Genomic DNA, 14,490 nt, shown 5'->3' on the forward strand with positions numbered 1-14,490 from the left:
GTTGAGAGAATGCCAAGCATGTGCAAAGCTGTCATCAAGGCAAAGGGTGGCTACTTTGAAGAATCTAAAATATATTTTGATTTGTTGAACACTTTTTTTGGTTATTACATGATTCCATTTGTGTTATTTCATAGTTTTGATGTCTTCATTATCATTCTACAATGTAGAAAATAGTAAAAATATAGAAAAACCCTTGAAGGAGTAGGCATGTCTAAACTTTTGACTGGTACTGTATCTTGCAGTCCGCATTGACCCGGTTCTGGGTCCGACTCCGGTCCGCCAGTTGAGTATGTAGGAACTTTTTAGGGTTTAACATAGCCGTAATGAAGCTAAGCACAGGCAACATCCTAGAGGAAAACCTGGCTTAGTCTGCTTTCCAACAGACACTGGGAGATTAATTCACCTTCCAATAACATAAAACACAAAGCCAAATATACACTTGATGTTGCTTACAAAGACATTTTGATTTTTCTGCTAAATTTGACAGAATATTTTATGTAGATCATTGACAACAACCAAAAAATACAATAAAATACATTTTAATCCCACTTTGTAACAATAAAAATGTGGAAAAAGTCAAAAGGTGTGTGAATACCTTCTGAAAGCGCAGTAGGTAACATGACACGAGGACGAGGGCTGAGAAAACCCTGTCAAAAACCGTCTGAAAGTAGTTTTTCTACCGATGAAAGCTTTAGTATATTACTAACCCTGACCCTATTTAGAGTGGCACCATCTGGACCATCTGTGTGTCTGTGTGTCTGTGTGTGTGTGTGTGTGTGTGTGTGAGGTGTGTGCGTGCGTGTGTGTGTGGTGTGTGTGAGGTGTGTGTGTGGTGTGTGTGAGGTGTGCGTGTGTGTGTGAGGTGTGTGTGTGTGTGTGTGTGTGTGTGTGTGTGTGTGTGTGTGTGTGTGTGTGTGTGTGTGCGTGTGCGTGTGCGTGTGAGGTGTGTGCGTGTGAGGTGTGTGCGTGTGTGAGCTATATAACTTTAGTTTCCATCCAATCTCCACTTACTGTAGAGGTGAGCATGGCTCACACCTTTGCAGCCTTGTGAGGTGTGTGTGTGCGTGTGTGTGCGTCAGACGGATGACTTACCGTAGATGAGCACGACAGACTCCTCGATGGCGTGCTGGTAACTGAACTGAGAGTCCAGCAGGGCCCGGCTGACAAACGATCCATAATAGGTAGACTGGTACCAGCCCACATGAAGATGGTCAATGTTGACATGACGAAGAGAACGCATCATCTCCATCTGATACTGGACTAGAGGGGGAGAGGGGGAGGAGAGAGGGTGGGGGGGGGGGGGGAGAGGTGGAGGAGAGAGGGTGGGGGGGGAGGGGGAGAGAGGGTGGGGGGGAGGAGAGAGGGTGGGGGGGGAGGAGAGAGGGTGGGGGGGAGAGGGGGAGAGGTGGAGGAGAGAGGGTGGGGGGGAGGGGGAGAGAGGTGGAGGAGAGAGGGTGGGGGGGAGGGGGAGAGAGGTGGAGGAGAGAGGGTGGGGGGGGGGGGGAGAGGTGGAGGAGAGAGGGTGGGGGGGGAGGGGGAGAGAGGTGGAGGAGAGAGGGTGGGGGGGAGGGGGAGAGAGGTGGAGGAGAGAGGGTGGGGGGGGGGGGAGAGGTGGAGGAGAGAGGGTGGGGGGGGAGGGGGAGAGAGGGTGGGGGGGAGGAGAGAGGGTGGGGGGGAGAGGGGGAGAGGTGGAGGAGAGGGGGAGAGGTGGAGGAGAGGGGGAGAGGTGGAGGAGAGAGGGTGGGGGGGAGGAGAGAGGGTGGGGGGAGAGAGGGGGAGAGGTGGAGGAGAGAGGGTGGGGAGGAGGGGGAGAGGTGGAGGAGAGAGGGTGGGGGGGAGGAGAGGGGGAGAGGTGGAGGAGAGAGGGTGGGGGGGGGGAGAGGTGGAGGAGAGAGGGTGGGGGGGAGGAGAGGGGGAGAGGTGGAGGAGAGAGGGTGGGGGGGAGGAGAGAGGGGGGAGAGAGGGGGAGAGGTGGAGGAGAGAGGGTGGGGGGGGGAGAGGTGGAGGAGAGAGGGTGGGGGGGAGGAGAGGGTGGGGGGAGAGAGGGTGGGGGGTGGGTGGAGGAGAGAGGGTGGGGGGGGGGAGAGGGGGTGGGGGGAGAGGTGGAGGAGAGAGGGTGGGGGGAGCGAGGGTGGGGGGGGGAGCGAGGGTGGGGGGAGGGGGAGAGGTGGAGGAGAGAGGGTGGGGGGGAGAGAGGGTGGGGGGGAGAGAGGGTGGGGGGGGGAGGGTGGGGGAGGGGGGGGGGAGAGGTGGAGGAGAGAGGGTGGGGGGGAGAGAGGGTGGGGGGAGAGAGGGTGGGGGGGGGGGGACAGAAAGACAGAGGGAGAAGAGAGGATGGACAGAGACAGAGGGAAAAGAGGAGACATTTTTTACTTTTTCCATCTATCAGGTGAGTTATAAATACATGACAGCAGACTGAATCAACCATCTCCCTCTCTGCTGGGGAATCAGCCATATTCCTCACCGTTGGTCCCCTGGCCTCCCACTGACAGACAGAATAGAGTAGAGGAAGACCAGAGACAGACAGCACTGGGAGGTTAACTAGGACAGACATCACATTTACACATCAAGCAGAGTGTGACTGTTTGTGTGTGTACCATCCCAGTCAATCACAGGACGCAGCCAGAGCCAGACACACACAGGTCTGGCTATTAAGTAACAGAGACGGAGAGACGGAGAGAGAGAGACGGAGATAGAGGAGAGAGAAATTGATTAATCCGTGTCTCATTGGCCAGCTGTGGCCTCCAAACCCCTAAACACTCATTCTGGACCCCCAACCAGCCCCCACTACTGTTCTCAGTCCAGTCTACCTTCCTAGGTATAGATTAACATATAGCTACTGTTCCCCAGTCCAGCCTACCTTCCTAGGTATAGATTAACATATAGCTACTGTTCCTCAGTCCAGCCTACCTTCCTAGGTATAGATTAGCTACTGTTCCCCAGTCCAGTCTACCTTCCTAGGTATAGATTAACATATAGCTACTGTTCCCCAGTCCAGTCTACCTTCCTAGGTATAGATTAGCTACTGTTCCCCAGTCCAGTCTACCTTCCTAGGTATAGATTAACATATAGCTACTGTTCCCCAGTCCAGCCTACCTTCCTAGGTATAGATTAACATATAGCTACTGTTCCCCAGTCCAGTCTACCTTCCTAGGTATAGATTAACATATAGCTACTGTTCCCCAGTCCAGCCTACCTTCCTAGGTATAGATTAACATATAGCTACTGTTCCCCAGTCCAGTCTACCTTCCTAGGTATAGATTAACATATAGCTACTGTTCCTCAGTCCAGCCTACCTTCCTAGGTATAGATTAACATATAGCTACTGTTCCCCAGTCCAGCCTACCTTCCTAGGTATAGATTAACATATAGCTACTGTTCCCCAGTCCAGTCTACCTTCCTAGTTATAGATTAACATATAGCTACTGTTCCCCAGTCCAGCCTACCTTCCTAGGTATAGATTAACATATAGCTACTGTTCCTCAGTCCAGCCTACCTTCCTAGGTATAGATTAACATATAGCTACTGTTCCCCAGTCCAGCCTACCTTCCTAGTTATAGATTAACATATAGCTACTGTTCCCCAGTCCAGCCTACCTTCCTAGGTATAGATTAACATATAGCTACTGTTCCCCAGTCCAGTCTACCTTCCTAGGTATAGATTAGCTACTGTTCCCCAGTCCAGCCTACCTTCCTAGGTATAGATTAACATATAGCTACTGTTCCCCAGTCCAGTCTACCTTCCTAGGTATAGATTAACATATAGCTACGGTTCCCCAGTCCAGCCTACCTTCCTAGGTATAGATTAACATATAGCTACTGTTCCCCAGTCCAGTCTACCTTCCTAGGTATAGATTAGCTACTGTTCCCCAGTCCAGCCTACCTTCCTAGGTATAGATTAACATATAGCTACTGTTCCCCAGTCCAGTCTACCTTCCTAGGTATAGATTAGCTACTGTTCCTCAGTCCAGCCTACCTTCCTAGGTATAGATTAACATATAGCTACTGTTCCCCAGTCCAGCCTACCTTCCTAGGTATAGATTAACATATAGCTACTGTTCCCCAGTCCAGTCTACCTTCCTAGGTATAGATTAGCTACTGTTCCCCAGTCCAGCCTACCTTCCTAGGTATAGATTAACATATAGCTACTGTTCCCCAGTCCAGCCTACCTTCCTAGGTATAGATTAACATATAGCTACTGTTCCCCAGTCCAGTCTACCTTCCTAGGTATAGATTAGCTACTGTTCCCCAGTCCAGTCTACCTTCCTAGGTATAGATTAACATATAGCTACTGTTCCCCAGTCCAGCCTACCTTCCTAGGTATAGATTAACATATAGCTACTGTTCCCCAGTCCAGCCTACCTTCCTAGGTATAGATTAACATATAGCTACTGTTCCCCAGTCCAGTCTACCTTCCTAGGTATAGATTAACATATAGCTACTGTTCCCCAGTCCAGTCTACCTTCCTAGGTATAGATTAACATATAGCTACTGTTCCCCAGTCCAGTCTACCTTCCTAGGTATAGATTAACATATAGCTACTGTTCCCCAGTCCAGCCTACCTTCCTAGGTATAGATTAACATATAGCTACTGTTCCCCAGTCCAGCCTACCTTCCTAAGTAAAGATTAACTTGAAGAAAAACGTCAGGAAATGTAGCTGGCTACATTCTTTCTCTGAAAAACATTAGAAATACGGATATGCATCGTTTTTTTCCACACAAAAAAATGTAGTGTTTCATTATAGGCTCATTTACCTATGTGGCTGCCAGACAAACAGCGGTGCACTTCTGTTGTCATCTGATAAAAATGAAGTTATTCCCTGCTGAATGTGTTTCACTAATGGGTTTTTGTGTGAAGGAAAACTGTAGTCGCACGCCCCTGACTATTCTTCTGAGGAGAAAATAATAATATACTTGACTTTCAATATAAAAATGTGACGGTACTGAAATACCCCCCGCGTGGCTATTTCCACATAGCCCTGGATATCACCCAGGACTAGACGCTGGTTACAGCTGGATATCACCCAGGACTAGACGCTGGTTACAGCTGGATATCACCCAGGCCTAGACGCTGGTTACAGCTGGATATCACCCAGAACTAGACGCTGGTTACAGCTGGATATCACCCAGGACTAGACGCTGGTTACAGCTGGATATCACCCAGGACTAGACGCTGGTTACAGCTGGATATCACCCAGGACTAGACGCTGGTTACAGCTGGATATCACCCAGGACTAGACGCTGGTTACAGCTGGATATCACCCAGGACTAGACGCTGGTTACAGCTGGATATCACCCAGGACTAGACGCTGGTTACAGCTGGATATCACCCAGGACTAGACGCTGGTTACAGCTGGATATCACCCAGGACTAGACGCTGGTTACAGCTGGATATCACCCAGGACTAGACGCTGGTTACAGCTGGATATACCCCAGGACTAGACGCTGGTTACAGCTGGATATCACCCAGGACTAGACGCTGGTTACAGCTGGATATCACCCAGGACTAGACGCTGGTTACAGCTGTATATCACCCAGGACTAGACGCTGGTTACAGCTGGATATCACCCAGGACTAGACGCTGGTTACAGCTGGATATCACCCAGGCCTAGACGCTGGTTACAGCTGGATATCACCCAGGCCTAGACGCTGGTTACAGCTGGACATACCCCAGGACCCAGACGCTGGTTACAGCTGTATATCACCCAGGCCTAGACGCTGGTTACAGCTGGATATACCCCAGGACTAGACGCTGGTTACAGCTGGATATCACCCAGGCCTAGACGCTGGTTACAGCTGGATATACCCCAGGACTAGACGCTGGTTACAGCTGGATATACCCCAGGCCTAGACGCTGGTTACAGCTGGATATCACCCAGGACTAGACGCTGGTTACAGCTGGATATCACCCAGGCCTAGACGCTGGTTACAGCTGGATATCACCCAGGACTAGACGCTGGTTACAGCTGGATATACCCCAGGACTAGACGCTGGTTACAGCTGTATATCACCCAGGACTAGACGCTGGTTACAGCTGGATATCACCCAGGACTAGACGCTGGTTACAGCTGGATATCACCCAGGCCTAGACGCTGGTTACAGCTGGATATACCCCAGGACTAGACGCTGGTTACAGCTGGATATACCCCAGGACTAGACGCTGGTTACAGCTGTATATCACCCAGGACTAGACGCTGGTTACAGCTGTATATCACCCAGGACTAGACGCTGGTTACAGCTGGATATCACCCAGGACTAGACGCTGGTTACAGCTGTATATCACCCAGGACTAGACGCTGGTTACAGCTGGATATCACCCAGGCCTAGACGCTGGTTACAGCTGGATATACCCCAGGACTAGACGCTGGTTACAGCTGTATATCACCCAGGACTAGACGCTGGTTACAGCTGGATATCACCCAGGCCTAGACGCTGGTTACAGCTGGATATACCCCAGGACTAGACGCTGGTTACAGCTGTATATCACCCAGGACTAGACGCTGGTTACAGCTGTATATCACCCAGGACTAGACGCTGGTTACAGCTGGATATCACCCAGGACTAGACGCTGGTTACAGCTGTATATCACCCAGGACTAGACGCTGGTTACAGCTGTATATCACCCAGGCCTAGACGCTGGTTACAGCTGGATATCACCCAGGACTAGACGCTGGTTACAGCTGGATATCACCCAGGACTAGACGCTGGTTACAGCTGGATATCACCCAGGACTAGACGCTGGTTACAGCTGGATATCACCCAGGACTAGACGCTGGTTACAGCTGGATATCACCCAGGACTAGACGCTGGTTACAGCTGGATATCACCCAGGACTAGACGCTAGTTACAGCTGGATATCACCCAGGACTAGACGCTGGTTACAGCTGGATATCACCCAGGACTAGACGCTAGTTACAGCTGGATATCACCCAGGACTAGACGCTGGTTACAGCTGGATATCACCCAGGACTAGACGCTAGTTACAGCTGGATATCACCCAGGACTAGACGCTGGTTACAGCTGGATATCACCCAGGACTAGACGCTGGTTACAGCTGGATATCACCCAGGACTAGACGCTGGTTACAGCTGGATATCACCCAGGACTAGACGCTGGTTACAGCTGGATATCACCCAGGCCTAGACGCTGGTTACAGCTGGATATCACCCAGGCCTAGACGCTGGTTACAGCTGGATATCACCCAGGACTAGACGCTGGTTACAGCTGGATATCACCCAGGACTAGACGCTGGTTACAGCTGGATATCACCCAGGACTAGACGCTGGTTACAGCTGTATATGACCCAGGCCTAGACGCTAGTTACAGCTGGATATCACCCAGGACTAGACGCTGGTTACAGCTGTATATGACCCAGGCCTAGACGCTAGTTACAGCTGGATATCACCCAGGACTAGACGCTGGTTACAGCTGGATATCACCCAGGCCTAGACGCTGGTTACAGCTGGATATCACCCAGGCCTAGACGCTGGTTACAGCTGGATATCACCCAGGACTAGACGCTGGTTACAGCTGTACATCACCCAGGACTAGACGCTGGTTACAGCTGGATATCACCCAGGCCTAGACGCTGGTTACAGCTGGATATCACTCAGGCCTAGACGCTGGTCACAGCTGTATATCACCCAGGACTAGACGCTGGTTACAGCTGGATATCACCCAGGCCTAGACGCTGGTTACAGCTGGATATCACCCAGGACTAGACGCTGGTTACAGCTGGATATACCCCAGGACTAGACGCTGGTTACAGCTGTATATCACCCAGGACTAGACGCTGGTTACAGCTGTATATCACCCAGGACTAGACGCTGGTTACAGCTGGATATCACCCAGGACTAGACGCTGGTTACAGCTGTATATCACCCAGGACTAGACGCTGGTTACAGCTGTATATCACCCAGGCCTAGACGCTGGTTACAGCTGGATATCACCCAGGACTAGACGCTGGTTACAGCTGGATATCACCCAGGACTAGACGCTGGTTACAGCTGGATATCACCCAGGACTAGACGCTGGTTACAGCTGGATATCACCCAGGCCTAGACGCTGGTTACAGCTGTATATCACCCAGGCCTAGACGCTGGTTACAGCTGGATATCACCCAGGACTAGACGCTAGTTACAGCTGGATATCACCCAGGCCTAGACGCTGGTTACAGCTGGATATCACCCAGGCCTAGACGCTGGTTACAGCTGTATATCACCCAGGCCTAGACGCTGGTTACAGCTGGATATCACCCAGGACTAGACGCTAGTTACAGCTGGATATCACCCAGGCCTAGACGCTGGTTACAGCTGGATATCACCCAGGACTAGACGCTGGTTACAGCTGGATATCACCCAGGACTAGACGCTGGTTACAGCTGGATATCACCCAGGCCTAGACGCTGGTTACAGCTGGATATCACCCAGGCCTAGACGCTAGTTACAGCTGGATATCACCCAGGCCTAGACGCTGGTTACAGCTGTATATCACCCAGGACTAGACGCTGGTTACAGCTTGATATCACCCAGGACTAGACGCTGGTTACAGCTGGATATCACCCAGGCCTAGACGCTGGTTACAGCTTGATATCACCCAGGACTAGACGCTGGTTACAGCTGGATATCACCCAGGCCTAGACGCTGGTTACAGCTGGATATCACCCAGGACTAGACGCTGGTTACAACTGTATATCACCCAGGACTAGACGCTGGTTACAGCTGGATATCACCCAGGCCTAGACGCTGGTTACAGCTGGATATCACCCAGGCCTAGACGCTGGTTACAGCTGTATATCACCCAGGACTAGACGCTGGTTACAGCTAGATATCACCCAGGACTAGACGCTGGTTACAGCTGGATATCACCCAGGCCACGACGCTGGTTACAGCTGGATATCACCCAGGCCTAGACGCTGGTTACAGCTGGATATCACCCAGGCCTAGACGCTGGTTACAGCTGGATATCACCCAGGACTAGACGCTGGTTACAGCTGGATATCACCCAGGCCTAGACGCTGGTTACAGCTGGATATCACCCAGGACTAGACGCTGGTTACAGCTGGATATCACCCAGGCCTAGACGCTGGTTACAGCTGGATATCACCCAGGACTAGACGCTGGTTACAGCTGGATATCACCCAGGACTAGACGCTGGTTACAGCTGGATATCACCCAGGACTAGACGCTGGTTACAGCTGGATATCACCCAGGCCTAGACGCTGGTTACAGCTGGATATCACCCAGGACTAGACGCTGGTTACAGCTGTATATCACCCGGGCCTAGACGCTGGTTACAGCTGTATAACACCCAGGACTAGACGCTAGTTACAGCTGGATATCACCCAGGCCTAGATGCTGGTTACAGCTGGATATCACCCAGGACTAGATGCTGGTTACAGCTGGATATCACCCAGGACTAGACGCTAGTTACAGCTGGATATCACCCAGGCCTAGACGCTGGTTACAGCTGGATATCACCCAGGCCTAGACGCTGGTTACAGCTTGATATCACCAAGGACTAGACGCTGGTTACAGCTGGATATCACCCAGGCCTAGACGCTGGTTACAGCTGGATATCACCCAGGACTAGACGCTGGTTACAGCTGGATATCACCCAGGCCTAGACGCTGGTTACAGCTTGATATCACCCAGGACTAGACGCTGGTTATAGCTGTATATCACCCAGGACTAGACGCTGGTTACAGCTGGATATCACCCAGGACTAGATGCTGGTTACAGCTAGATATCACCCAGGCCTAGACGCTGGTTACAGTCAACGAAGAGACGGGGAGTTAATGGGTAGGTATCTCTCTCACTCACACACACACACACACACACACACACACACACACACAGAGAGAGAGAGAGAGAGAGAGACACACACAGAGAGTTCTGTTGTCACAAGTAAAGGTCAACCTGTGAAGAACAAACACCATTGTAAATACAACCCATATTTATGTTTATTTATTTTCCCCTTTTGTACTTTAACCATTTGCACCCCCTTACAACACTGTATATAAATAAATAATATGACATTTGAAATGTCTTTATTCTTTTGGAACCTCTGTGAGTGTAATGTTTACTGTTCATTTTTATTGTTTATTTCACTTTTGTTTATTATCTATTTCACTTGCTTTGGTAATGTAAACATATGTTTCCCATGCCAATAAAGCCCTTAAATTGAATTGAGAGAAACACACAGAGAGAGAGCGAGGAGACATTAAGAGGTGACAGAGACATAGCATCATTCCTTGATAAGACCTTGAGCTTTTTAAAAGGCATTGTGATTCCCTTTCAAAAGGAATAACTCGACAGTAAAGAACAGATTCTTATTAGGCTCTCTACATACTGGACACCCTCAAAGGAGCTGGTTTCAGTGACTGGCTGTTCTGGCCTTAGCAACAGTTAAACTGATGGGAGGAGGACTGGGGATTCAGTGACTGGCTGTTCTGGCCTTAGCAACCGTTAAACTGATGGGAGGAGGACTGGGGCTTCAGTGACTGGCTGCTCTGGCCTTAGCAACCGTTAAAGTGATGGGAGGAGGACTGGGGATTCAGTGACTGGCTGTTCTGGCCTTAGCAACAGTAAAACTGATGGGAGGAGGACTGGGGATTCAGTGACTGGCTGTTCTGGCCTTAGCAACAGTTACACTGATGGGAGGAGGACTGGGGATTCAGTGACTGGCTGCTCTGGCCTTAGCAACAGTTACACTGATGGGAGGAGGACTGGGGATTCAGTGACTGGCTGTTCTGGCCTTAGCAACAGTTAAACTGATGGGAGGAGGACTGGGGATTCAGTGACTGGCTGTTCTGGCCTTAGCAACAGTTAAACTGATGGGAGGAGGACTGGGGATTCAGTGACTGGCTGTTCTGGCCTTAGCAACAGTTAAACTAATGGGAGGGGTACTGGGGATTCAGTGACTGGCTGTTCTGGCCTTAGCAACAGTTAAACTGATGGGAGGAGGACTGGGGATTCAGTGACTGGCTGTTCTTGCCTTAGCAACAGTTAAACTGATGGGAGGAGGACTGGGGATTCAGTGACTGGCTGTTCTTGCCTTAGCAACAGTTAAACTGATGGGAGGAGGACTGGGGATTCAGTGACTGGCTGTTCTGGCCTTAGCAACAGTTAAAGTGATGGTAGGAGGACTGGGGAAAAATAAATAGATGGAGAGAGACAAGAAGAGGGAGGAGGGGGAGGAGGAAGAACAGGAGAGGGAGCTAGGCTACATGAGGGAGACAGAGGGGAGGAGGAGGAGGATGAGGAGGAACCGGAAAGGAAGACAGAGAGGAGCCGGCAGGAGTGAGAAAGACTTAAGTTGAGAACCCATGACTACAGGCTGGCTTAAAGCAGACTATGGGACAGATGACAGGACACATTTAGGAGAGGTGCTGGCCTCGGCGCCCACCCACCCCACACAAACACAGCCCCAGACCCTGGCCGGCCCTGGCAGAACCTCTCAGCCTCACAGAAATACAGACAGAACCGGGTTAAATACCAGGGAGGATCTCTCAGCCTTACAGACAGAACCGGGTTAAATACCAGGGAGGAGCTCTCAGCCTTACAGCAATACAGACAGAACCGGGTTAAATACCAGGGAGGAGCTCTCAGCCTTACAGACAGAACCGGGTTAAATACCAGGGAGGAGCTCTCAGCCTTACAGCAATACAGACAGAACCGGGTTAAATACCAGGGAGGAGCTCTCAGCCTTACAGCAATACAGACAGAACCGGGTTAAATACCAGGGAGGATCTCTCAGCCTTACAGACAGAACTGGGTTAAATGTAGATTTATCTCAGGTTTGGTAAGTAGGTCACAATAACTTGTATTTCTGCTCAGCACACTAGAACCAACAAGTGGAAGAGAATCAGTGGAAGCAAAATCCAAGTAGAGTGAGTCACATATCAACAGATACGTTCCAAATGGTCCCCTATTCCGCACACAGGGCTAGCGGTAACCGTAGTGTACTATATAGGGAATAGGGTGCAGTTCAAGGACCGTCACTCTAGCCGAGCTCAATCAGAGTCCGGTTGGTTTCCAGGTGCTGTCTGACATCCTACTTCACGTCTCTGAACCACAATGCTCCTGGCACACACACACACACACACACACACACACACACACACACACACACACACACACACACACACACACACACACACACACACACACAAGCTCCAATCCAACCAGAGAGATAATACTGTGGTCTAGAAGCTTCCTTATCCCAGAGAATAGCCAGGTCTATTATATAATCACAGCGACAATGTGACCCAGCCTTCTCACCTCTCCTCTTCCTAGCATTCGTCCCCAAACTGCACCCTATTCCCTATATAGTACACTAGTTTTAAACAAAAGTAGTGCACTATAAAAATAAAGGGGAATAGTCCTCTATTTGGGACGAACGTGAGCAATTCTTCAGTCATTTCTTTAGACCGGTTGGTTCTGCTATCAATCAGTCAGTCGGGGGAGACGGGGAACGAGGGGCGATGGGGAACGAGGGGAGACGGGGGACGATGGGGAGACGGGGAACGAGGGGCGACGGGGGACGATGGGGAACGGGGGACGACGGGGAACGGGGGGAGACGGGGAATGAGGGGAGACGGGGGAACGGGGGACGACGGGGAACGAGGGGAGACGGGGAACGAGGGGAGACGGGAGACGACGGGGAACGAGGGGAGACGACGGGGAACGAGGGGAGACGGGGAACGGGGGGGGACGGGGAACGGGGGGGGACGGGGAACGAGGGGAGACGGGGAACGAGGGGAGACGGGGAACGAGGGGAGACGGGGGAACGGGGGGAGACGGGGAACGGGGAACGAGGGGAGACGGGGGAACGGGGGGAGACGGGGAACGAGGGGAGACGGGGAACGAGGGGAGACGGGGGGAGACGGGGAACGAGGGGAGAAGGGGAACGAGGGGAGACGGGGAACGAGGGGAGACGGGGAACGGGGGGAGACGGGGAACGGGGGACGACGGGGAACGAGGGGAGACGGGGAACGAGTTTGCTGTTGATTCCCATTTGCTTTGGTGATTGTGTTGTGTGTCTGTCTACACTCCCCACCACTCTGTGCCTACGGTTCCTACCCTGCATATGAATGAGACACCTTGATGATATGGTCTAGGGGGGATATTTCAAAACACAACTAAATGTTAAGACTGTCGGTCTGTTCTGATCCTCATCGTACCGTACATATGGAGCAGGTGGTCTATCAGATCCTCATCGTACTGTACATATGGAGCAGGTGAATGGTCTGTTCAGATCCTCATCGTACAGTACATATGGAGCAGGTGGTCTATCAGATCCTCATCGTACCGTACATATGGAGCAGGTGAATGGTCTATCAGATCCTCATCGTACCGTACATATGGAGCAGGTGAATGGTCTGTTCAGATCCTCATCGTACCGTACATACGGAGCAGGTGGTCTATCAGATCCTCATCGTACCGTACATATGGAGCAGGTGAATGGTCTATCAGATCCTCATCGTACCGTACAAATGGAGCAGGTGAATGGTCTGTTCAGATCCTCATCGTACCGTACATACGGAGCAGGTGGTCTATCAGATCCTCATCGTACCGTACATATGGAGCAGGTGAATGGTCTGTTCAGATCCTCATCGTACCGTACATATGGAGCAGGTGAATGGTCTGTTCAGATCCTCATCGTACCGTACATATGGAGCAGGTGAATGGTCTGTTCAGATCCTCATCGTACCGTACATATGGAGCAGGTGAATGGTCTATCAGATCCTCATCGTACCGTACATACGGAGCAGGTGGTCTATCAGATCCTCATCGTACCGTACATATGGAGCAGGAGAATGGTCTATTCAGAACCTCATCGTACCGTACATATGGAGCAGGTGAATGGTCTGTTCAGATCCTCATCGTACCGTACATATGGAGCAGGTGGTCTATCAGATCCTCATCGTACCGTACATATGGAGCAGGTGAATGGTCTGTTCAGATCCTCATCGTACCGTACATACGGAGCAGGTGGTCTATCAGATCCTCATCGTACCGTTCATATGGAGCAGGTGAATGATCTGTTCAGATCCTCATCGTACCGTACATATGGAGCAGGTGGTCTATCAGATCCTCATCGTACCGTACATATGGAGCAGGTGAATGGTCTGTTCAGATCCTCATCGTACCGTACATATGGAGCAGGTGGTCTATCAGATCCTCATCGTACCGTACATATGGAGCAGGTGAATGGTCTATCAGATCCTCATCGTACCGTACATATGGAGCAGGTGAATGGTCTATCAGATCCTCATCGTACCGTACATATGGAGCAGGTGAATGGTCTGTTCAGATCCTCATCGTACCGTACATACGGAGCAGGTGGTCTATCAGATCCTCATCGTACCGTACATATGGAGCAGGTGAATGGTCTGTTCAGATCCTCATCGTACCGTACATATGGAGCAGGTGAATGGTCTGTTCAGATCCTCATCGTACCGTACATATGGAGCAGGTGAATGGTCTGT

The 14,490-nt window shown here is 51.0% G+C and overlaps 1 protein-coding gene across 1 annotated transcript in view; it reads right to left on the reverse strand.

The window, feature by feature from the left end:
• Window positions 1–1,060: 1,060 nt before the first annotated feature.
• Window positions 1,061–14,490, reverse strand: part of LOC129842173 (eukaryotic translation initiation factor 3 subunit H) — an 83,838-nt gene continuing 70,408 nt past the window's right edge. The window contains exon 3 of the mRNA XM_055910601.1: window positions 1,061–1,260. Within this exon, the coding sequence (XP_055766576.1) occupies window positions 1,076–1,260 (185 nt within the window). The 3' untranslated portion in view covers window positions 1,061–1,075. The remainder of the gene's footprint in view (window positions 1,261–14,490) is intronic.

The sequence above is a fragment of the Salvelinus fontinalis genome, unplaced genomic scaffold (genome assembly GCF_029448725.1).
Source record: "Salvelinus fontinalis isolate EN_2023a unplaced genomic scaffold, ASM2944872v1 scaffold_0021, whole genome shotgun sequence".
In the NCBI taxonomy this organism is placed as follows: Eukaryota; Metazoa; Chordata; class Actinopteri; order Salmoniformes; family Salmonidae; genus Salvelinus; species Salvelinus fontinalis.